At 42.7% G+C, this 23,736-nt stretch overlaps 1 protein-coding gene across 5 annotated transcripts in view; it reads right to left on the bottom strand.

Moving 5' to 3' along the window:
• Window positions 1–1,447: 1,447 nt before the first annotated feature.
• Window positions 1,448–23,736, bottom strand: part of jag2b (jagged canonical Notch ligand 2b) — a 61,005-nt gene continuing 38,716 nt past the window's right edge. The window contains exons 6-26 of one of the 5 annotated variants that reach the window (XM_039742364.1): window positions 19,577–19,707; window positions 19,130–19,249; window positions 17,093–17,206; window positions 16,674–16,787; window positions 15,787–15,900; window positions 15,273–15,319; window positions 14,520–14,693; window positions 12,406–12,556; window positions 10,715–10,879; window positions 10,285–10,398; window positions 10,088–10,201; window positions 9,864–9,977; window positions 9,622–9,738; window positions 8,034–8,061; window positions 7,434–7,519; window positions 5,971–6,084; window positions 5,173–5,288; window positions 3,474–3,725; window positions 3,257–3,388; window positions 2,881–3,028; window positions 1,448–2,501 (exon numbers count right to left, since the gene is read on the bottom strand). In XM_039742364.1, coding sequence (XP_039598298.1) covers window positions 2,017–2,501; window positions 2,881–3,028; window positions 3,257–3,388; window positions 3,474–3,725; window positions 5,173–5,288; window positions 5,971–6,084; window positions 7,434–7,519; window positions 8,034–8,061; window positions 9,622–9,738; window positions 9,864–9,977; window positions 10,088–10,201; window positions 10,285–10,398; window positions 10,715–10,879; window positions 12,406–12,556; window positions 14,520–14,693; window positions 15,273–15,319; window positions 15,787–15,900; window positions 16,674–16,787; window positions 17,093–17,206; window positions 19,130–19,249; window positions 19,577–19,707 — 2,950 coding nt within the window. In that variant the 3' untranslated portion in view covers window positions 1,448–2,016. Of the gene's footprint in view, window positions 2,502–2,880; window positions 3,029–3,256; window positions 3,389–3,473; window positions 3,726–5,172; window positions 5,289–5,970; window positions 6,085–7,433; window positions 7,520–8,033; window positions 8,062–9,621; window positions 9,739–9,863; window positions 9,978–10,087; window positions 10,202–10,284; window positions 10,399–10,714; window positions 10,880–12,405; window positions 12,557–14,519; window positions 14,697–15,272; window positions 15,320–15,786; window positions 15,901–16,673; window positions 16,788–17,092; window positions 17,207–19,129; window positions 19,250–19,576; window positions 19,708–23,736 lie in introns of all 5 variants that reach the window. The other 4 variants (XM_039742363.1, XM_039742368.1, XM_039742365.1 and 1 more) reach the window with 4 other exon arrangements.

Below are 23,736 nucleotides of genomic sequence, written 5' to 3'. Positions count from 1 at the left end.
ACTACTACTGATATGAAAAAGAAAGAACAAAAGAAATGGAGTCCGCGGTATCTCGAATGTTGTAAGCCATCTTGGGTAAAGGGGTCAGCCAAATACAAAATGGGTACATGCAGTGCTGGGCAGTAATGGCAGGAGAGGCTTTTCGATAGCCCTCACTGGCCATCTTCAGAGGATGGTGGGCCGACCGCCATCCGAGTGTGGCAGTGGGCACCGGTCGGCATTCCAGAATGAAGCCAAACCCAGCAAACGCACGCGTCCATCGCTCTCGCGTCACATGCGCGGTTAAAGGCCACGGACCTCCGAACAGATCAGCACACGCAGGAGTGACATTGTTATAAAATGCTTTAATAAATATTTTTTCTTTTTCTGTTTGTTTTTTAAAAAGAATTTAAAGAACATTTCAAACAAAATACACTAAACGAACCAATGACTTCAAAAAAAAAAAAAAGCAAGTATCTTTGTACAAAATAATTACAATTTTACACATTCAGTTTTCTTTACTACAAATTCCCATTGTTTTCAGTTTTTATGGGAAATTTGTTGAATCAACGTTACTGCTCGGGGGGGAGGGAAACAGGAGGGAAGGAAAAAAAAAAATAACACACACACACACATTAGCTCTTTTATAGTGGTAATAAAAAAAAATATATTTTTATATAGATATTTATGTATAAAAAAAGCAAACTCCATATCATTTCACTACCACTTCTTATGAGGTAGTTCATTTTGAAGGATCCTGACCCAACTTCCTGCTATCAGAAAAAAAAAATAAATTAAAAAATAATAACCGTTGAATGATTGTTCCCTTCATTATCAACAACAGCGATTTTCAAATACACAGTATCACATTTGACAAAGTCAACCACTTGCCCCTAAGCCCCCGCCCCCCCCAATACAACAACTTATCTATAAAAGTGAAGCAGGACTAGAACATGAGATATAAAGGCCAGTGTGAAACACACATCTGTGCGAGTCCTTATATAGTAAATATATAACCTCACACGTACAGTCTTTCATGCACACACACACACACACACACACACACCCTACAAATGGAATACAAAAAATGGCGGATCATTGATTATATGTAACAATAGCTTGCAAAATTGGTTTAACTGAACAAAGTGTAGAACGGTTTAAATTCTCATAAAAACTTCCTTAACAAACATACATAAATAAAAAGGAATGACATTAAAAAAAAGTGAATTGACTTAAGTTAGTAAATTCAAATATACACAGCGATTCCTTAAATATATACACATATATATATATATTTACACACACATACATACATACTCGCACGCGCGCACACGCACACTGGACACCCCCTTTGTTCTGTGATGAGGAAGGCAGTCGCTAGAGAAACTGTAAACCTCAAGGCACTTTGCTACAAGCATAAATACTGCGAGTCCTAGTCAGGAATAGCTCTTTTTGCTTTAAGAAAAAGAAATCAAAGGTCACTTTTGCTTCAAAACTGCAGTCTCCACTGTGGTCAGACTTCCAACAGGCACCCCACCACAAATAAGGCAAATCCAGTTAAAAGACAGTAAATACACAAAGTGCAACAAAACTGCTCTGAAGCTCTGAGGAGGTTTCAAGCTGCTATATATTTAATAAAAATATATATATTTATATATATATATATATATATATATATGTGTGTATCTGTAAACAAAAATTGCAGGTTTAGTCTATACCGCAGGTTTCACGGCCCCTCTTTTCCGTTAGGATACATTGCGACATGAGGGGGAGGAACAAAAAAAAAAAAAATTCACACTTTACCTCAGCCTGTGAAAAATAAAAATAAAGGATGACCCCCTCGTGGCCTCATCAACTAGTACAAATAAAAACAGACACTGAAGACTTGGATGGGGTACAGCAGTGAACGGGCATGTCGGAAGTCCTCGAAGAACGGAGGCCATCTGCGGTGGGGCCTTCTTTTTCTTTTCTTTATATAAACAATTTTAGTAGGCACAGAGAAAGTTTGTGTTTTTTTTCCCCCATTTTAACCCCCTTTCATACATAAATGTCTTTTACATTGTCATTGACAGCTGCATTTACATTTTTACATCTATTGTCCTTGGAGCCGTAGGTGGTCCGATGGGGCTGCTTGACTGGGCTGCTGCTCGCAGTGTTCACCCCGTCCCCCTTTGACGGCAAAAAAGTCTTAGTGCATTTGTAGGGGGGGCATTTGTCAACCTGCACGCCCCCCAGCTGCCCCCCCTCCTCCTCCTCCTCCTCCTCGTCACCCTCTCCATCACAAGTTCTGTTCAGAGGGGACATGAGCTTTTTACATTCATGCTGAATGTCTAGGTTACTGCATGGCCCATCAAGTTGGTTCCTAATGGGATTCAACGCCGCCAATTGGTTGTTTGGACCCTCCTCCATCACTGGCGGCCTTCTATTCCTCTTTCTCCGTTTTCTGATCCACCAGATGCAGATTGCAATACAGAAGATGCAGAGAATGCTGAAGACCACACAGAGTGCAGAAACCAAGTAACCTGGAAACAGGAAGACAAGAAAATGTAGGAAATACCACAGGCTTGAGAGAACAAATGATATTTAGGCTGCTAGATGTGTTCAGGTAAGCTATGGTCCAGCTCGATTTCTACAATACAAGGTGGTGTAAGAGCTTCCACCAAAATCCAAGCTAAGCATTGGGACTGCAGGAAAGTTTGTGGCAGATAAAATCCTCTACACTTTGGAAATGAAAATATTTGCAAGGCCTATCAGCTTAACAACTTGACCCCGGTATATGGCTAGATGCATCCATGGAGACTTGAAATGCAGAATCACACAGAAAGGCTATGGACACACAATTCTCATCAATGGCCCAAAAGGACAGCAGAAAACAAAGAGGTTTAAAAACAAGCCCCTTACCTGGTGAAGTCCCCTGGACATGTGTCTCCACCTTCACCTCCACGATAGCCAGCATGACAGTGCTGTTCGGTCTTTTGGACAAGTTGTTGGTGATGGTACTTGCGGCGTCCTGAATGAGTTTGGGATCTTGATCCTCGCTCTCAAAAGACTTGGGGTAAGCAAACACAAAGACAAGGGTCACATTCAGCTTGTGTGGATACAAAACGCCACACCACAAAATTTTTCCTTGGTGGCGATAAATATCATGATGACCCAGAGATTGGGTCCAAGAGGAACAGAGAGGTGCCACAAAATCGAAAAGCCCACTTTGGTTTACTACAAGATGGATACTTTGGAAGAAAAGTCCCACCACAAGAGTTAGCTCAAGACGACTTACTATGGCAACTTCAATGGCGTTCTCATTTGAGTGGGAGAGGTTACATAACATCAGCAGTGACTTCTCTGTAGCGAGCATCCTGGTTTCTGGTAGATATCGTAACTCTGTGCAGATACCTTCCACAGTGGTGCCCTGTTTAAAAACACAAAGTTCAACTAAAGCAGTCCGGCCATTGCTTGTCCTCAGCAGGCCCAGTGAGATATGAAGGAAGGCTTACCTGCGGAACCTTTTCCTTGTTGAAGATCAAAGTGATTCGTGCACAACTGTTGTCCAAGTAGCCGGTATTTGTGCGGCACTTTGTGTTTACGACATGAAGGGGGTCTGGAGCACTGCAGACACCCCAGTCATGGCATGGTGGAGAGAAGCAAACAGGTGCTGGTGACTCGAGGCATTCCTGACCCATGGGACACGACTGACTTTCCTGCCCAGCTCGGAGGCGTAAAAGGCACGGCTTTCTCCCGCAGAGAACCTGGAGATGAATGCATGGAGGGAACATACTGAGGAAAAGAAAGGCACAAATGAAGGGTCACAAAGACGCCGACACTTGTGCTTAAACCACTTTATGTTCACTTATCAAATAATTGTGGTATTTAAGAGTTTGGTGTGGAGCAACAGGTTAGGAAATAGGCGACTGCTAAAAAAAAAAGTGTCTGGGCTCAAAATTAAACAAGCAAGCTTTGGAGCTCCATACAAATAAGCCTTCTAGTTTTTCAGGGCCTTAAAGCATTCAGAGTGAGTGTGAGGGGGGGGAAAAAAAAAAATCTATCAAGGTTTGCACCTCCTTCAGTCACCTGGACGGGAGAAAGTGGGCACAGCCGTCCAGTGGTGAGACACCCTAAATCTGCCTTCTTGCCTCTTCACGAATAAATCCAATGACGCATGTCCAATTGCAGACACAAACCTCAGTAACCACAGCGGCAGCAGTCTGAGGCGCCTTGCGAACAAGCCAAGGTGGGGGCCCACTATTTATCTGGCAGCCGCCTTCACCCAAGGCGGTCTAAAAGATTAGGATACATTTTAATTGTTAATATTTTTTGACATATGAAGTACAAGGTTGGGGGGTTAAGTGATTGGCTCAGGGTCACACAGACAGCTGGAAATAGGATTACAGCCACCAGCGACCAGACCACAGTGCCAGCACAATACATAGGCTCCTTTGACTAGGAATTAAACACAGGCCTCCTACGTGGCAAGGGAGAATTAGACCACAAAACTACCAGTTCTAAATGGCCACTTGGCTGTACCTGAAAAATGGCTAGCAGTATCTGCAAGCCATCAGCTTTTTTCATATCGGTGCCAAGGCAGCACACACACTTGTTCGTTATTTCACAAGGAGGGGCCCCTGATTTATCTCAAGCTCGGTAACTAATAAATACACACTTTGTAAAGCTGGTCAAAGCTGTCATAACCACCTTGGCACTCAGTCTTGTATGAACATGCCATCTATTCAGATCTTTTGTTTAACCCTTCAACGAGGGAAACCCACCCCCCCCAGAACACTCGCACTCAAAGATTAAACTGTTTGGCTAACACTGTGGTGTCAACCACCGACAGAAATGGCACACAAGTCAAGGTGATAATGGCTTTGTGCAAGGAGGTGACACAATGTTCTACAGAGCACTTCTCTGCCCTGGTGTCAGAAGCAGAAGGCTATGATCAGGGCCTGGACACAAAACATGTTCATCAACAGTGTAGACAACAGTACCAGTAAGCAACATCATATCCTCATTGCCAGTGGTACCAAAAATCTATGGCTACACTACAGTGGAGTTGTGCAAGTACTACCAAAAGTCCAGTTACACCAAGCAAGAGGACAATAAAGGCAGAAAGGCAAATCATAAAAAGCAGCTGGCCCAAATATGAGGAGAAGTGTTGCAGTGTCTGCTCTTTACATTTCCTGAAAGGGCACTACTCACCTTGGTGCAGGCCACATTGCCATTGGCGCACTTGCAGGTGTTACACTCCTGCTCCCACCAACTGCCATGGAGAAAGTGTAACCCAGCATACCAGCATGGCTTTCCTGTTTCAACAACTGCAAGAGAGGGGAAAGGAACTTTTGGTCATAAATTTGAAGAGAGTGCGATTGTACTCGCGTGTAATTCAGTGGAAATTAAGGTGAAGTGCATTTAAGAATGACACTAGGAAGCACTTCTGTATGAAAGAGTTGTGGGAATCTGAAACAAACTACCGAAACATGTTGTTGAAGCAGAAACCTTGACAACCTTTAAGAAATGTCTGGATGAGAATTTGGAAGCTTAGCTATTTGCTAAACAATTGAGCCTGATGGACTGAATGGTCTCCTCTCGTTTGTCAAATTTCTAATTGTTCACTCACAAGCAAGGTGCTCTCATACAGTCCAACTCTGGCTGCTAAATGGGTGATGAAGTTAAACTAACAAATTTAAATAAATAAAATAGCTTTATGGGATTTGATGTTCACAGCACCAATAGTGAGGCAAAAGGCTACTGAGACAATCTGATACAGTTCTCTTTCCTAACCGCTAAATTAGCTTTGCCAGATTAAGTTGTATAGCTTTTTTTAGGGCTTAGGTCACAAATTATTGCTTCATAATATGTAATGTCTACGTTGTCACTACTTGACCATTAGTGTTGACAAGGTCTAAAATTGAATAAGTTTATCCAAAGAAACACACACACACACTTCAAGCAAATAAATAAAACTCTGCTGGCCTGTTCATAGCCACAGGATCTAACCTTCTTGGCACCGGGAACCTGCTCTCCCAGGAAGACAGATGCATCTGAATCCATTTATTTCATCAATACAAGTGGCTCCTGTGCCACATGGTGAAGACTGACACTCATCAATATCTGGTAAAAAACAGAAAAAACAAAAACACTCATTTATTGAAACTAACTTCAAAAGGTTTTGTGAAGCTCAGACAAAACCACCTGCTGCACTGGTTGCTTAACTGGAAATGAAGAACCCCCACTGAAGAGCATCCTCATTCACATATTCTGGTAAAATTTAGAAACACCAGTTAACTTAATATGTACATTTTTGTATTATTGTAAGGAAACCCATGCAGTACCACAAATCGTATCAAGCTGGGATGCAAAGTCAGTGTCCTGGAGCAGCGAGGCAGCATTGCTAGCCCCTGCACCACTGTGACAACCTTACTGACAACAAATAAGATTAATTCTGGAACATTTAAAAGAAAAAAAAAAAAACAAAGTCACACACACACACAAACTCTTCACATACCATCTTACAAATGAAGGACAATAAATAAGTTTGCTTTATAAAATTACATACTGCAGAATACCTTCCATTGCAGCTCATATTATATTTCATTTTAAAAATCAAACCACCATAACCTCCGTTATTGTGCAAGTGTGGTACACCAACCATACACTGCCAATCGAATATTTCTACATTGAGGTGGTGAAGGCAGCCCAGGGGGTCACTGGGACTGAACTGCCAAAACCTGCAGGATGGGTACACTCGCCAGCTACGTAAGGCTGCTTGCATTGCCAAAGACCCAATACACCCTGGGCACTGTATGTTTGCTCCTTTGCCATCTGGCAGAGAGTACATCCTATATACGTATTATGCTGGCAGTGTGGTGTGGTGGCTGGTGGTCATCCACACTTCCACTCTACGCTCCCAAAATCATAAAGAGATTTGAATGTGCCTAATACATCATCATCATCATCTTTCTTTCCAGTGCCGTTAAGGATTGCTTAATGCACATTTTATAGTGGAATTAGACCACAGAGTTTTATTATTTATTGCTATATCTGGTTCTATGTATTTTAGATTCATATTTCTGCTATATTTAGTATTTTGTAACTTTTATTTTGTATTGGAGTGTCTTAAATTTTGTATATTGTGTTTTACATTTTATTACTCTTTTAAAGGTCTATTGCTACATTTTTTTGCCACTGTAATGCATTCGATGAAAACATATCTAACTAAAAATAAATGAAGATGTGAAACTGCTGCATATCTCTAGGCACTTCATCCAACGTGATGCACCTTCCTTCGACCGAGCCTAACATAAGGTAAGCAAACCCACAAGGCCAGGGGTCAAGCTTCACCTTTCATCCTGTAACCGATGGGCTGCTTTTTGTTAAAAATTTTTTTTTTTTTTGGGGTAAAACTTGCACACTTTGCAGCTATGAACATTTCAGACCAGCGGGTCAACGTGATAACTTACTGATTCTACAGTCAGGGCCAGCAAATCCTGGAGCGCATTCACATCGAAACCAGTTTATGCCATCCACACAGATGCCACCATTGTAACTGCAAACAGAGAAGTGATTTCCATTAGAAAGAGTGAAAGAGACACTGGCAAGGTCTGCTAGCAAGTAAGAGCAACTGGATCACCACTTGAAGGAGGCAGTACTATCATGGTGACCACATCTCACACTAAGTTATTACACGTGTCCAAAGGGGACGGGGTAAAGATCAACTGCACCCAACAGAGCGAACAGAGCAGACTACTAGGGATTTGGGAGGAGGGGGTCCACTAAGCACATCACAGCTCTGATCCACAAAAATACACAAACGACTCTTAAGGATACATTACAGGCATCTGCATTTCTAAATGACACTCGATACTTGACTTGAGCAGAGGCCATCCGTTTCTACAAATACAGCTGCATACCTACAGATATCTGCTTGCTCTCACATCAGAGTCAGCCACTACAAGCAGAAGGCTGCTTCTAAAATAAAGGTAATAAAGCTGTCCCAGATCTATTTTAAGGCAAAAACAACAAAACACACATATAGCTGTATTACAGAAGAAGCAACTTACCAAGGGTATGGATTGCAGTCATTGGTGTCTAGAAAAGAAAAGTGGAGAGTGATGTGAGTAGGGTGTAAAACGGAGGCAATCTAGACCATCATGGACAGTGGGTTCAATGCAAATTAGAGAAAAACAACAACAACTGCACCACAACTATAAGACAGCCCCCTCTCACAGGATAAAAAGAGACTCAAGATGACAGCTAGAGGGTGTGTGCTGGGCCGTACTTTAGTGACTTGAGCAGCAATATATTTACTCCTCTTGCTGCCTCATATCCTAAAAAAAGGTGGGTGGGCAGAGATAGTGTGCGGCTCCTGTCTCATCATGAATGACTGGTTGGAATAGAGCAGCTTCATATTAATCTCTGGTCACCTCCTTAGAATCAAGTTACCTTAATTGGCTTGAAACACTATTCCCATTTCACAATCTGCCCCCCACCCGTACAACTTAAATCCCTCCTGTAATTTAGTGCTGGTTTAATGACTTCACTGCACGAGGAGCAGACAGACTTTAAGGAAAGGGACTCAACCTTCCTAATGTAGGCTGTAATACAAATCTCCATTTCATTTTCCTTTTAAGGAGATGACCAAAGTCAAGAGCTCAAAATAAAAATGCATCCTTATCAAAAGTCAAAGGTGCTGTGACAAGGGCCCATAAACACACCCTCAAGCAGTCCCTGAAACACACTGCTGACTTCACGGCACATGTGGTGACGCAATGTGCCCTGGACTATAAAAACGCAAAGGGAGCCAATCGGACAGCTGTGCCACTGGTGGTGTGAGACTGTATGTTTTCACTGAACGTGACAGCTCAGTTGAGGGCTAGAAGGGAAGCTTTGCACACAGTTTTCACTGGCTTGACAGACACAAAAAGAAGAACACTCCTTACTACTGGTCACCAATCAAAAAGGGTATAGGCATTACTGTATTTATGGTCTTTATGGAGGATGTGTATTTGAAGCATCTCCATCAGGTGAGAAGGCAAATAATCGTTGCAGGTACTTCAGTGTGACAAGCATAGTTTCTCCCCATTTTTGTGGGTTTCTTTCCCAGTACCTCTATAGAATCAAAACCGTGCCAGTGATGGGCTGCTGTCCCATCCATAGCTGGGCTCTCAAGTTGTCTCACCGAGACAGTGATGCTGCACAAGAAACTACAAGCTCACAAAATAAAGTTAAAAAGCAGACTTCATGGTCTAGGCATACATGTTCTACTGGATTTCTCTTTCTATTGCTCGTCATAACATGAAGATTGCAGACACATTTTCCGTTAAAGATTTTCATGGCAATACACCAAACATTAATTCAGAAGGTCAAAGCAGGATTATGCACTTGTACTCATGCTGCTAGGCACCACTTTCAGTGGACATACACAACAATCACTGTCTGTAGAGACAACACCACCGTAGAAAGCAGGGTGAAGGTGAGCAAACAGAAAGCAAAGGGGCCAAAGGTAAAGACGTGTCAAACTGCAAGAAACTGTCGAAGTCTAAGAAGATGGCCACTCGACACTGGATTTATATTACACCTCAGTATGCCAGAGATGGAAAGTACAACAAAAATCCCAAAACTTGAAGCCAAGACAGAAGGGACTCTTACTCTGAGTGCACGTTGGCCCTTCCCATCCTTCTTTGCAAATGCAGGTGAAGTTGTCGCCACCACCAACACACGTTCCATCATTGTGGCAAGGATTGGGCATGCAGCTGTTGTTCTTGGCTAATATAAAAAAACAATCAGTGACATTTTTAAATAAATTCACAATGATCAATGACTTCAAGTACTTAGTACAGATATCTGCAAATTTAAATGAGGTGTACAAACGCCACCGGAGAAAACCTTACCAATGTTACACGTGCTCCCTCCCCACTCAGGGGGGCAAGAGCAGCTGAAGGCATCACCCTCATCATAGCAGGTCCCGCCATTGCTGCAAGTGGTAGCATCACACTGATTTTCACCTAAAAACAACAAGTGGAAGGTACCGGTAAGAGTTATAAAAGGCTCTTTACAACAGGAAAATGCTGCCATGCAAAAATCTTCTGAGAGCGCGAAAACGGTATTTACTCACGAGAATGACATGTTTTGCCTTTCCAGCCGTTCTGACATTCACAATAGAAGCCATTCACCAAATCCAAGCATTTCCCATTGTTCTTGCATGGATTATGGCTGCAGTCATTCACATCTGTTGAGGTTAAACATGTAAGTAAAGGCTTTACGTTTCACGCAACTTCACTCAAGATGCAGTAAAGGCAAGTGTTCACTTACTGAGGTCACATAACACTCCTTCCCACCCGTCAGGACAGAAGCACTGAAAGGAGTTGACACCATCGATGCACGTGCCTCCGTTCTTGCAGGGTCTTGAGATGCAGTCATCCACATCTGCAGAAAGTAGACAGAAGGTGAAGAAAAGCAGCAGCCGGAGAATTCGGGACCAGGCACTGTGCCCATCAGTTAAGCTCATTATGGTCACATATGTCTGTTAGCAAGTAGGTCAGCAAGAGAAAACAAGTTGACTCTAATGCGGCAGGCGTCTAGACACATCTACAGCCTGGTTTTACCGCCTCTGACCCTGCTTTTCAAACAACACACAGTGGTCAAGGAGGAGAGGTTGGGGCACAAAGAGCCACCAACCCCATCAGCTTTCCCTGACCCACATTCCCCAAATGTTGCTCAGGGCATACGTTTGGCTGCTTACTCTCATGACAGTAGGTTCCAGTAAATCCTTTTGCACAAGCACAAGTGAAATTCCCTCCTGGCTGGCTGACACAGCGTCCATGTGGCCCGCAGACACTAGATAAAATAAGACGTTGTCCATCCTCAGAACCGTTGGTTGTCACCGCTATGGTGCAACTGTCAATGACTACAAGACAGGAAGACAGGAACATGATGGGAAAAAGGAAGAGGTTAGTTTTGTGTTAGCTGGGAAATGGTTATAAAAATGTCCAAGAATGGCAAAATCTATGGAACAAGTCAGAATCTGAGGAAACATGGCAGAAGGGCAGTAGGAGCATTGCTTCAAAAGGCACAATTTGTACCTACATTTTATTCTAATTGCAACTGAAGAGTTATGAAAATAAGAGTATCTAAAAAAACAGAAAATTAGTTTTAGCACTGATACTTGCACATGGGATTCTGTGTAAGCAAAAAAAAACAAAAAAACAGACCCAGAAGTCATAAAGCAGTTAATGGATTCAGCAGCAAGTCTGAGCTTTGGTTTAAGCAAATGTAACAAAAATCAATTAAAATGACCAAAAAGAAAGCAATGGCTATTAAAAATGTATCAGTACGATAAGTTAACATGATGTGTTAAACGTACAGTTGGATGGAAAATGAGACTACAGACAGGAAAAGATTTTGCACAGGACAGGGATCACCAAAGACCTAGATGACGAAGAAAAGCAGCTAAAGGCAATGACATCATGTCATACCAGTTCAGGATGATGCCTTTCTAAACTACACAGCACACTATGGGACAAAAGGAAAGATCGTCAACACATGTGGGAGAGAGCTGCATCCTCAGATGGCGGCATGTAATCTCTTCCAAGATGCTACAAAGCAGGCAACTAAGCAGAGGCTGGGGCGTCTCATCTCCTAAGAAAGTGATTAACGCAAGAGTGGCTAAAAGGACACAAAGGGCCCGACTGAAATATAAAGCCATTATGCTCTCCCTCTGACCCTGCAGACAGCTAAGGAGCTTCTTTAGAGCTCTAGCCCTTAAAAGGAGGCCAAACTACAGAGAAAGAGAGAGGTGGTTGAGCAATATTTTCAAATAGGCCATCCTACCCAGTAGACAGAGTCAAGCAAGAGGTGGTGGTTTTATATTCACTTTTTTTACTTTCCATTTTTTTTCCCCACCATAACCCTGTAGTTATTTTGTAATAAATGTATTTTTGCTTGCTTTGTTTTACTTGGTGGACATTCTGAGGAAGGCACCAATAACCCTGGAATATCAAGAAACCACGCAAGTGTAACAAAAACTTTCCGTATAGTAATGTGTGAGGGCTTTGAACCCTCCTACATCCTGAAAATCTGGTGAACCCTCTAAATTTGAAACACATCATTATATTGAAGAAAATATGGGGTGTTTCATTTTGCATTCCCATCACACTGCCAACAAGCCATCAACACAACCACATTAACAGGAGTGGAAGAGCAAAAGGGAAAGAGCCTGGATTTAAGTGGTGGGAATCAATTAAAACCAAAATATACCAATAGTCAGACTGTTCAAAATAAGAGCAGTTTTTAAAAATGTAACAATTGGATTTAGTCAGTTCAAGGACTTCCATCACTCTGCTTTTACCCGACTCTTAGCCTAGATCCAGGTATTAGCTGGCGTTTCCTTTCTAAACGTCTTTTAGGCATTCAAGATGTCCAAGTGGCTCTTACCTTCACATGGTGTGTTTTTACAGTGGTCTTTGAACTTGGAGCAGTTTTTCCCTTCATAATCATCTGTGCAGGCACAATAATAGTCCCCTTCAAGGTTTAAGCAGGATGCTCCATTCTTGCAGGGATTTGGGAGGCACAGGTCACGTCTCTCCTGTATCACAAGAAGCCCAACGGTTAGCTTTACAAATTGCACACATTTTCTGCAAAAAAAAAAAAAATGTGTGTGTGTGTACTTTGTGTACGTGTTTGCGTTTATTTACCTTCCTGATGTACTGCTACTGAGAAAATGCCCACAAATACCTGAAATAAATGAACTTGCTTGGATGTACAAGCATAGCACTTGAAAAGCTTTGCCCCATGTGGCCTATGCTTGCCATTTTAATTGTTCTACAAGTAAAAAGACCTCCTTTTGGGGAATGGTCTGGAATTACCCTCTTTCACCAGGCCAGACACATACTGCCATATGCTTATTCAGTCAGACTCAGAAATACATGTAAGGCGGCACAGAGAAGGGCAGTCGGCCAAGTAACTCTCGTAAAACCTTTACCTCCTGCAAGCTGAAGAAAAACCTCTGCAGGTTATCTCGTTAAAAAGACTACTTGTGTTACAGCCACAGATAAGTAGCATGTCTCTGCAGAGAAAACTAGTGGCAAGATGCCACCTTGAAAATGACACATACCGTAAATGTGAACAGGGAGGCCACAGATGACTAGATGTGCTTACTACTAGGTAGGATTTAGCAGCTCAAACGTTTTTTGGTAACAATCCATTTTGAAAGCTACATAAAGGGACTATAGTCTATCAGGTGCAAAGCAGGCACAAACCTAGGATGACAGAACAAAGCTATACACTACACTACCATTACACATTATGGAAGACTCCGATACCCTAAAGAAATCCACTGCTGACAAAAATGTGTGGACTCCAAAGACAGTGACCAGACTCTAGACTTCACTCATCACTACTGATAGATGGATAGACAGAACTTCATTTATCCAAAGGGGGAAATAAGGCTTTTAGTTGCAGTATTGTAACAAATGAGGTGTATACACAAAGTGTGATTATTACAAGCGAAGTCAAAGAGATGAACAGTCTGACATTTCCAGATGAACATCATTACCTCATTACCCATACCTACTCATGCTCACACTGCCACAACAGCCTTCTATAGCACTTCTCAGTGCAGATAAACAGGACACCAAAATATTTTCCAATAGTCCAATGTGGGGTGATGCTTGAATAGGCTGCAGTCCAGCAGCAAGTAACATCAAGTGCAATGCAGTAATCAATCCTGAACTGGCCACCATTCTGCTGTAAGGTCCACTCCCCCCACATTCACACAGGGCCAATGTGGAATCACCTCTGAGCAGGAGAATATGGAGACTGCCGACAAACCACTGGGAATGGAAGTCGAACCTTTCCTCCTTGAATAGATCTTAACAACAAGAGCTCTTCTACAGAAGTTTGTTTCAGTCAGTGGGTCACGATTCACTTTCAAGTCATGGGCTGTTGCTGTTGGGTCACGAGTTGCTATTGTTTATAATGGATGATCGCACTTGAATCACCAAGGGGGATAAAGGCTCTGAAGAGGAGGTTCAAATCAAAGGGTTGGGGACCTACCCCTGCTTGGACAACCATGCTCACTCAATTCACCAAGTAGGACAATCAGTAGGTCACAAAAACACTAGTGTTGTAGAACCTTTAATATAGGAAAAACTGGGTCACAGTATATAGCAAAATGACACAGCACGCCATTTTGAGACCAGAATACTATCTTTTGTAAAGACCGTGCACCAGCAGGAGCTGGATAGTTTAGTGAATTGGATAGTGTTGCAGTTCCACTGTTATTTTCTCAAGAAATAGCAATCTATCATGTTAAATTGCTGGCAGGCACTTCATGAGCTGGGTTCTTTAAAGTAATGGGTGCGCAACACACTCAACTCAGAAGATATTTTAGACATAATCCCATTATGGGATAACAATGAAAAGCAGTCACCCCCGTAATGAAGACTTAAGTGATCAGCCGTTGGCATCTGTAAAGCGTTCCTCACCCACACTGCATAACAGACCACCTTCTTGGAGACCAACCGACAATTTTAACGGGCATCTCTTACCTCACAGAGACGTCCCATGAAACCTTGGGGGCACTGACAGTGAAAGCCATCCTCGCTAATTAAGCAGTGCCCTCCGTTCAGACAAGGGCTCTCAGTGCATTGGTTGGTTTGGATCTCACAGTGCCTGCCAGCATATCCTGGAAGACAGAGGCAGTGATACCCATTCACTTCATCCTGCTAGAAAGGAGAAAAGGGTGGGGGAGAGAGCAAAGGGAACAAAGGGGGGGAAAAAAAAAAAAAAGTATATTTAGAAGAGGGGAGGAAGTTACACGATCGGTGGAGTGTCCACCACCAAAAAAGCCAAAGGGAAATAGTGATCTTATTCATTTTAGCTGAGAGTCTATGCAACAAAAGCCGAGAGGGAAGGGAATTTAACGAAAAGCAGAGAGTGAAAATCTAAATTTGGAATAAGAAAATATTTTGGGGAAGACAAACAATCCACTGCACACAACTTGATGTCACACTACAAGTACACTGAAATGAATATAAAAATCATGTGAGCTTCATTAAAGCCAATAGTTGAGCAAGGCATATAGAAGACTCCTGCAAAAGGGAAAAAAGAGCTGTGTCTCACCTAGCACCAACATAAAGTGGAAGGGAGCAGCATTTAGCTGACACTCACCCAGTTGAACCCACATCACATTTCCCCCAATACTATACTATAGCAGCTCTGATCTACAGAGGGCCAGTTTTGTACATTTAAACTTCCAAAGGTAACCTTTGCCAATCTGATGTTTTGGATCCCAGACTCACCTCGCATGACCCTCCATGCTGGCACTGGTTGTGGCAGATGTTAATGTCTAGAGAGAGAAAGTAAAAACAGAAGATACATGAAAGGTGTCATTTTAGGAGGGCTAAAAACACACACACAAAACACAAAAGCAATTTGTTTCAAGATGCAGGCCATCTGCAAACGTCACCATGCAAAGAAATGACCAAGGAAAAGCAAGTCGGCGCTTAGTAAAAGTGGAGTGTTTTAATATGGGTGACAAATAATTTTTTTTTTTTTAAATATGTAAATGAAATGAATGGTGTTATCCAATGGTGAAAGAGAGGAAACTGACCCCCTACACCAGAAAGGAGGCGAGAGAGAGAGGAGAGTCCCGTCACCATATTAGGCAGAGTGTGAAGTGAGCTAGAAGGGGGATAGAGAGGACCCCTCCCAAAAAATGAAAGTGGGTTAATCGCCCCACCAAAAACAAAAAAGGGGGGTGGGGGGAGCTCAAAAAAGCACTTTCCAGCGAGCGGGAGAGACAGCAATACTAACTCAAGTCACAGTTGCGGCCGAACCATCCTTGAAAGCAGTCACAGTAATATCCACCAATAAAATTTTTGCATGAGTAAGCATTAAGGCAAGGTTTCCCCAAACATTCATTAGCATCTGTAAAGTGAGAGGACGAGAGAGACAGAGGGGAGGGGAATATTAGAGAGCAACCACCACCAAAACTGTTACTCGACATGCGTAAACAGACTCAAAAGGCATGGTCATGGCAGAACGTGCAGGGCACACCCTCTGGTCACGGCAAAACCCCAGGGAATTCACCCTCAGCCTCATGGATTTTCCCCCCAGCCTTCCTCGCACAGGCTCTGAATATTTCAGGAGAGGCCGTAATCATAGAGCTCTATCAATATGCAAAGGGTGCTGCTGAAGTGCACCTGTGCTTAAAAGAAACTTAACCTTCTCCCTCAGACATTAATTAAAAAAAAAACACACACAACACACTGCCAACACGGGGTGCGGCACTGGTGAAAGCCACCCTCCTCCAGCACAGCATTCACCCTGGAAACGGCAGCAGCCCCCCAGTCAGCAGCAGCACATTGCTCCTCAGAGTTACAAGGAAGTGGGCCAGGTTCACACAAGCCAGCGGCTTACATTATTCATACGTCTCCTCATGTCACTAGCATTGAGTTTCATTGCCTGTGTGGCTCTCCCTGTACACAAAGGCTCTGAAACCAAAAGCATACACGAGGGCATTTATGTTTAGCACAAAAGTTGAAATATGCAAATTGGAAGGGGATAGGAGAAAGCATGCAGGCCAACTCTATCATAAACCTAAAAAGGCTTAAGGTTCATAAATCAATTATTATGCCCTCACTATGGAAGGGGCATACTCAGGCAGCTTATGTTCACAAGACTCTGGCAGAGAGGATTACCGATCAAGCAGGTCTTCCCAGTCCATTGAGCAGGGCAGAGACATTCAAACCCACTCACACGGTCGATGCACCTTCCTCCATGGGCACAGGGGTTGGAGGCACATTCATTGATATCTGAGAAAAGAGAGAGGGAGAGGATGAAGATAAAAAAAGAAAAAAACAACACACTGGTGCCAATTGTTTGCAGAAAGCCCCCTTTCTAACACCTACTCATCTTCACGCCTACACCATTCAGTGCTTCCCTACAGGCAAACTGTGCAGTTGACACATCAAAATGAAGTCATCTCTCAATGAGCTCAGGGGCAGCTAATTCCTGGCTGCTTGTGATGGCATACCAGCATTCATCACAGGATATCCTTTCATGTGACGCTCATGTTTGAGGGCAGGTTACAGCAGTTAATGATAAAAACACCACTCACCAATGGCACACGTGGGTCCGCTCCAACCAGGTGGACAGCGACATTCGAATCCAGATGGAATTTCATGGCAAATACCACCATTGGCGCAAGGGTTTGATACACAAGCGTGCTCCGCTTTAAAAAAATAAAAAAATTCTGATAAATTATTGTCCATTTTTTTAACGTGCTTTTGTCAATATAGCATTGCAAATGAATTGGATGTAAGGCAAGAAGAAACACTGGACAGGATGCCAATCTATCACTGGATTCAATTTAAATATATACATCTTTTCATCAAATATTACAAAATTCTGTGTAAAGTTTTCGATTAGCATTGTTTAGCTTGGTTAGTGGTTAATAGGGGCTTCTAAATCAGCCCTGTCAGTGACTGGGCTCTGTTGAGCTACAAGTCCTGCCTTGAACCCAGAATAACCTTGGAGAACATCATAAAATGTGATGAATTGATTAGCAGAAAGGCAATGATGATGGGAGAGCAATACAGACAAGAAAATTAACAGCTTTTCATTTTAATCTGAAAGTGAGAAATTGCAGTTTAATATGTTTAAAAATAAAACAAAATACTGTGTCACACCTCAAAGAACACTAGCATACTAAAAACGCAGCAGTTTGCAGGATGCAGTGCAGCTGCCTTGAAATTAAGAAGGCAGGCTTAGTGTGTAGTAGAGTTCAACAAAAGGAGCAAAAAAAACAAAAATAAAAGAAATGCAGTGCAGCCTATGAACTATTGGGAAGGAAACAGCTAGGCTTAGGTGATGGGATGGGGATTGGAGCGCCTCACTGCTCTTCAACTGTGTGGTGGTCTAAATCTTAAGAAAGGCCCTGAAATCTGCTGAATGAAGGCTCATCACATCAGGTTAAAGGGTGCAGACAGAAGAGTTTGGGCCATTCTGCAATTTAATCAAACTTGGAAAGTTTTATTAAAGATGTACAGGTCTGCCTGTTAGAATAGCCAATAAAGCAGTGTGTGTGTTTTTTTTTTGTGGCACTATAAATATACACACAGAGGTCATATACAGAGGATTGTTTTAATGAGGTCCAGCACACTCCAAATTTAATGAATGGAAATAATTACAAGGTAAGTTGCCAGAAACAATCTGTTTTTTGGATGATCTCTCAGAACACAAACACATCTTGACAAATGGATCTTGTTGAATGTTTACTGATGGATGTGATGTTAACTGGCATTTCTAAAATGGCAGTGTCTGTGGGAATAAGTGCGATACCTTGAGGTTGCATTTTATGAAGTGGAATCAGTCCGATTTTCATTCTTAATGAACAGCTCAGTGTTTGTTGCTGACCCCTACACCAGAAAGGAGGGGAAAGACTATCACCATGCTTTTTGACAGGTCGCTACACTGCCATTTTCTAATATATTTGATTCAATGCTATTTCATACTCCTACTGGATTTATCTAGCCAACTTCATAATCAGGTATAGAGCTACAGGTGGATGCTACTGCACATCAGTGGTGGGTAAGGTGGCTCCCCACTCTACATAAAGAACAATATAAAAACTATTTCTTCTAAAAGAGGCAAGCCTATCCCAGCACAATCAATAAAATTCAACTTATTTCTTTATAGCGCTCTTCACGGAGCACTACAGCACTTGGCACAAGGCAGCAACCTAACCCAGATGGGCCACTAAACCCATCACGGGTACCACTAAAACAAGACCTATTTATAGTTGTCGGTTAGTGCTCAATTCATATTTTTATTAAACAAGTAGCAGTCTACAAGTCATTGTCTGCAAGGTGAAGCAGGAAAAAATTCACACAGATATGAAGAGAACAAACCATACAATTTAACATAGGTCAAGAAAAAAGCTCTATTAGCCCCCCTGATGATTGCCTAAAATGCAGGCATGCAAGAAAAAAAGCTATTCTGGTGGCAATGAAATGAAAAAATAAATAAATAAATAAATAAATTGCAAACAAAAATAAAAAACTGCTTGCATTTTGCCATTCAGGACTGCCATACATACTGAACAGTACCCCCATTTTGCATTTAATCAAAACTTAAATCCTGGCCAGTCTCTTACCGATTTCGCAGTTCTTTCCAGAGTAGCTATCCGGGCAGGCACACTGATATTCGTCAGGCTCAGTATTCATACATGTGCCTCCGTTCACACAGGGATGATGAGTGCCACAGTAGTTCAAATCTTTTGACAAGGGATGGGGGAAGAAGGAGGGAGACATTAATATCAACTGAAGGGGAAAAAATGATGTGCGCACAGACAGACACTCTCAATCACAGAGAGCTCAAGCTGTCAACACCAGGCTCGCCGGAGTGGAGACATAATGCAGTCAATGCTAAGTACGGGAGGCTCAAGTCTTTGGCAGCTATAGTCTTTCAAAAAAATAAATAAATAATAAAAATTGTTCTCTTAAACTTGGCAGGGCACAATTAACCCAAACCCCACCTCAGAACTGAACTGCATTTACCAAGAGGCACCTGGAATACCAGAAGCGGACAAATGCACACCCACCTTTGTTGCACAGCAGGCCCCCCCAATTCTTCTCACAGTTGCACTGCCAGGGCTTTTCACAGGTCCCATGATCACAGCCTGGGTAAGGGAGACATTCGTCACAGAATTGGCCTTGCCATCCATACTGGCACCTGCAGAGAGACAGCAAAGATCATAGTGGCTCAAAATAGCAGGTTCAGACTAGAAATACCAAGCTGCCCCTTCAGTTCCAAAGTCGCCTGGGAGGTAGGTGGCTGGAGGTTAGCAAATTTGTTGTTGTAGGGCGGCAGACTGTTATTTCAAGGCCACAAGTGTTCAAAGTCACAGCTGCCCCTGTCAATTCTTCCTGGGTTATTTTAAGCCACCTTTCCCACAGAACAGAGCTATTCTGCTCCAGTTGTTGAATGAAGAAGAAAAAAAAAAAAACACACGGCAGCTTTCAGAAGTCCACCATTCAGACAGCAGCGGCTTTAACTGCTTAAAGAGATGCTTAAAAATGAGGCCGACACGGCAACCACCCAAAACTCACCACACACTGCAGATGCAGCAGGGAGTTCAGCCACTTGCAAAAATGGCACATAAATAAAGGACCAGTTTTTCACATTTGAGTAGATCGAGTACCACCAGCCGGGATACATGTGTGGGAAGGCAAACATGAAAATAATCATACAGCTCTTAGCCCACTCACCAGAGACCAGCTCCAGAAAGTGGTGGAGATCTCAACTCTTTACAGTACCTTTCATGGTGCACACACTCTGAAGTACTTCAAACAATTCACATTAATGCACATGAGCAGGTGGCGAGGTTCAGCAGCCATGGCGTTGGAACATAAAACCCCTTACTGTCACAGGTTCGGATTTCACTGCTCTCTCACTGTGACACACTGAGTAAGTCACTTCACCTGCCAAGATATTTACTTTGTGCAGTGATGCTGGAAGCAATTTACGATGGCATTCACAATGAAAGGCATTATTAAAATAACAACCTAAAGCACGGGCAGGTTGAGGGATTTGCAGTGTGAGCCAGTGGGGAGGACTTCAGGTTGTCCCCATTAGACATCACTGGAGCAAAATTGAAGTCTGGACACAGAGTGCTATTCTGCCCCAAGGTCTTTCCCTCAACCTGGGACAGTCAGAAGGCCACCATTATCAATATTTCTGCATAAACAGAATGAACTCATCCAAGATCCATTTTTAGCAGCTGGCCTTTGGTCACTTCCTGCAAGACCGGACGTCCTAGTGGCGGAAAGCTTGCTTCACCACAGGATTTCAGTTTTGGATTTTAGTAAATTAAGAAGAAGAAAACTAAAAAAAAAAAATCTAAGCTGGCATAAAACACCACATCTACAAAATTCCCTTACATACTTAGATATTTACTCAAATGGACATGTCAGATTGCACACAAAAAGAAAGTGGTGGCAGGTTCAGCATTGCTGCAGGTCACAGGGATTTGATATTGGAGATGAAATCAGCATCATTGTAATTTAAAACTGACTGCTAGGCCATATATGGAGCGAATACATCTTGTGATGCTTCTGGCCACATCTTCAGTGAGGTTCCTAAGGCGCTTCAGGTCTCCAGGTGACCCATCTGAGGTTGATTAGGTCTCAGCTTGTGACCAGGTAGCAAATAGGCTACTTCAGCCCCATAGATCTCCTCTCATGAACCACAGCCACCTAGAGGCTTTCTCAGCGGTTTGGCGATGTTGCAGATGGCTCTTCTCCTCCTCTCTTCTTCAATGCCTGTGAAGCCCCTTCATCGTACCACTACCAGTAAAGCACCTTGGTCTCCAGCCGTCTTATTTGCATTCGCAATTCCATGTACTTGGCAAGTTTTCTCTCAAGTCTTATGTACATGATCTTAACATAGGGCTGTCAACTCCAGTAGAACAACTTGTTTGTTGGCTTCTGATGCGAGGACAATATCTGGCCTCAAGGTAGCGAATGCTTTATGCTACAGCAGAGAAGACCTTATGAGGCCTTTAGGCACAACAAGGGAAGACTTGCTCAGGTACTCTTGGCAAGCATTAAACCAGCATCTGGGTAATTTACTGACCAAGCCATAGCCTCCAGGCCACATATGGTGCTTGTTTTTTTATGGTGACTGCCACCCATAGGCTCTTTATTGTGGACATGAATAATTCATAGTGGGAGCACAGGATGGGTGTACTTGCCCACCTATAAACTGCGAGTCTATAAGGAGGATTAAACAGAACTCTTTATGGTTTACAGTCTGCAAGCCCTAATCTTCACACCTTGGACAACTGACCCCAAGCCTACCAGGGAGTAATCTTTATTAAATATGGACAGATCTTCTCTTATATATGTATAGCAACTTTTAAAGGTTAGAAAAACAATTCATTTGAACATCACTGATAGGTCAGAGGCAGCAGGAAACTGTAGGGTTACACGGAGAGAAAAAAAAATGTGTCCAAGACATATTCCCAGGGGAATTCACCCCTTCAGCCAAGATAGTGTGTTTACTAGGTGGGATGCTTGTTGACGTCCTGGGATTCAGCGGAAGGGCTGAATCTGGCCTTCCTGTGCAAGAGGAAGTCTTGTTGAATCCACGATTAACAGGTACTAAAACATCCAAGTTCATGCTTCCTGGCTGCAGTAGCTGCCGAGAAAGCAGACAACATTTATAGCTCAGAAGCAGGCAGCGACACCCCGCTGGCTCCCTGGGAACAGAGAGATGGGGTGGGGGAGGGAAGCAAGCGCATTGCCTGCACAGCCATCTAGCTTGAACATCTCACTTTCAATATTTAATGATCAGCTCTCTCGTTGCCTGTTCCTTATTTCATTCTCTTGACCCTTGCGGGAAGAACACACCTTGAAACCAAATAGATCCAAACAAAATCTTCAGTAATGCCACCAAGGTTGAGTACATAAATGCTCAGACAACAATGCATGTCGTATGCTCATACCGCCGAGACAGAAGCCACCCACACACAATTTGCCTGTTACGCTGGCAGACTGCAGCGATTTCTTCAGCCAGTCAGCTCTTATATACACACACCAACTGGCAAACTAGCCGACATCAGTACATGCAGTTGGCGTGGGCCTCATCTCCCTCATTTATACTCAGTCCATCACTGTACATCTTATACAGGGCACTATATGAGGCCTAATTAGTTCCTTTTAGTACCTCCATTACTAACTGCTTCTTCCCCATCACTCATCTAACAGCCTTTAAAACTTGATGAGAACAACAACATTCTTGGGAGATCCGGAGATTAATTTAATTTTGGAGAAACGTAAGATGTTCCACTCCTGACTGTACCCAGTTTATGAAGTTTAAAATAAATAAAAAAATCCAGCAGCTGCTAGGAAAGATCACAGACTTTAAACATACAAGAATGTACAAAGTTCTTCCGGTCCATTAATAACAGGGACTTCCTCCCTTCAGGTCCACCTCCAATCAAAGGAGAAGCCAAAATAATCGCAAGACAGGAAAAGAAAAAAGTTCAGACATGGAGATACAAAAGGAAGGCAAATGAGGGGAGGAGGGAAAATGTAAAGAATAAGAAACAAGAGATGGCTTATGAAAACAAACAGAATGATGTCAGAGCACATTTTTTTTTTTTATTGGGGTGGGTAATGGGGCTACATTTCTCCATTCAGGATCTTCTTCAATCAATCAGTCAGACAAATTTAGTTTAGACACACAGCAGTCAATGAGATGAGGAGAAAAAAGAGACTGCATATAGCAGTCCAAGTCCTACTCAAAGGAGCTTACAACACCATACAACACATCATGTTTCTGGCCCTTCGAGTTAACTGGGCAACATCATCCCCCTTAATTGTATTATTAGATAACTTCAAAAATATAAAATGCAAAGTAAAATGTGGCAACGCTTTCCTATCCTTACCATGGGGGACTTCATTCAGAAGCAGCAACACATGTAGCTACGATGCAAATCGCTTTACTAAACCTGCATGACTAACAAGGAAACAAACTTAAAATGATGCATACATTTGGGAAGTTTGGGAGTTGGGGGACCAGGTGGCGGCAAGGAAAATGCACTTTCTAGAACAGAGGACAATGCCCATGGAAGCACTACAAACTGCCTGAGCACCCTACAACTGCTACTCCAGCCACCATTTTAATATTATTCTGTTTCACCATCTTTGTTACATACTCTGAATTCTCCTGTCCTTCATTAAACAAGACCAAAACATT

The sequence above is a fragment of the Polypterus senegalus genome, chromosome 18 (assembly GCF_016835505.1).
Source record: "Polypterus senegalus isolate Bchr_013 chromosome 18, ASM1683550v1, whole genome shotgun sequence".
Classification (NCBI taxonomy): domain Eukaryota; kingdom Metazoa; phylum Chordata; class Cladistia; order Polypteriformes; family Polypteridae; genus Polypterus; species Polypterus senegalus.
This window is presented reverse-complemented; position numbering and strand designations above follow the sequence as displayed.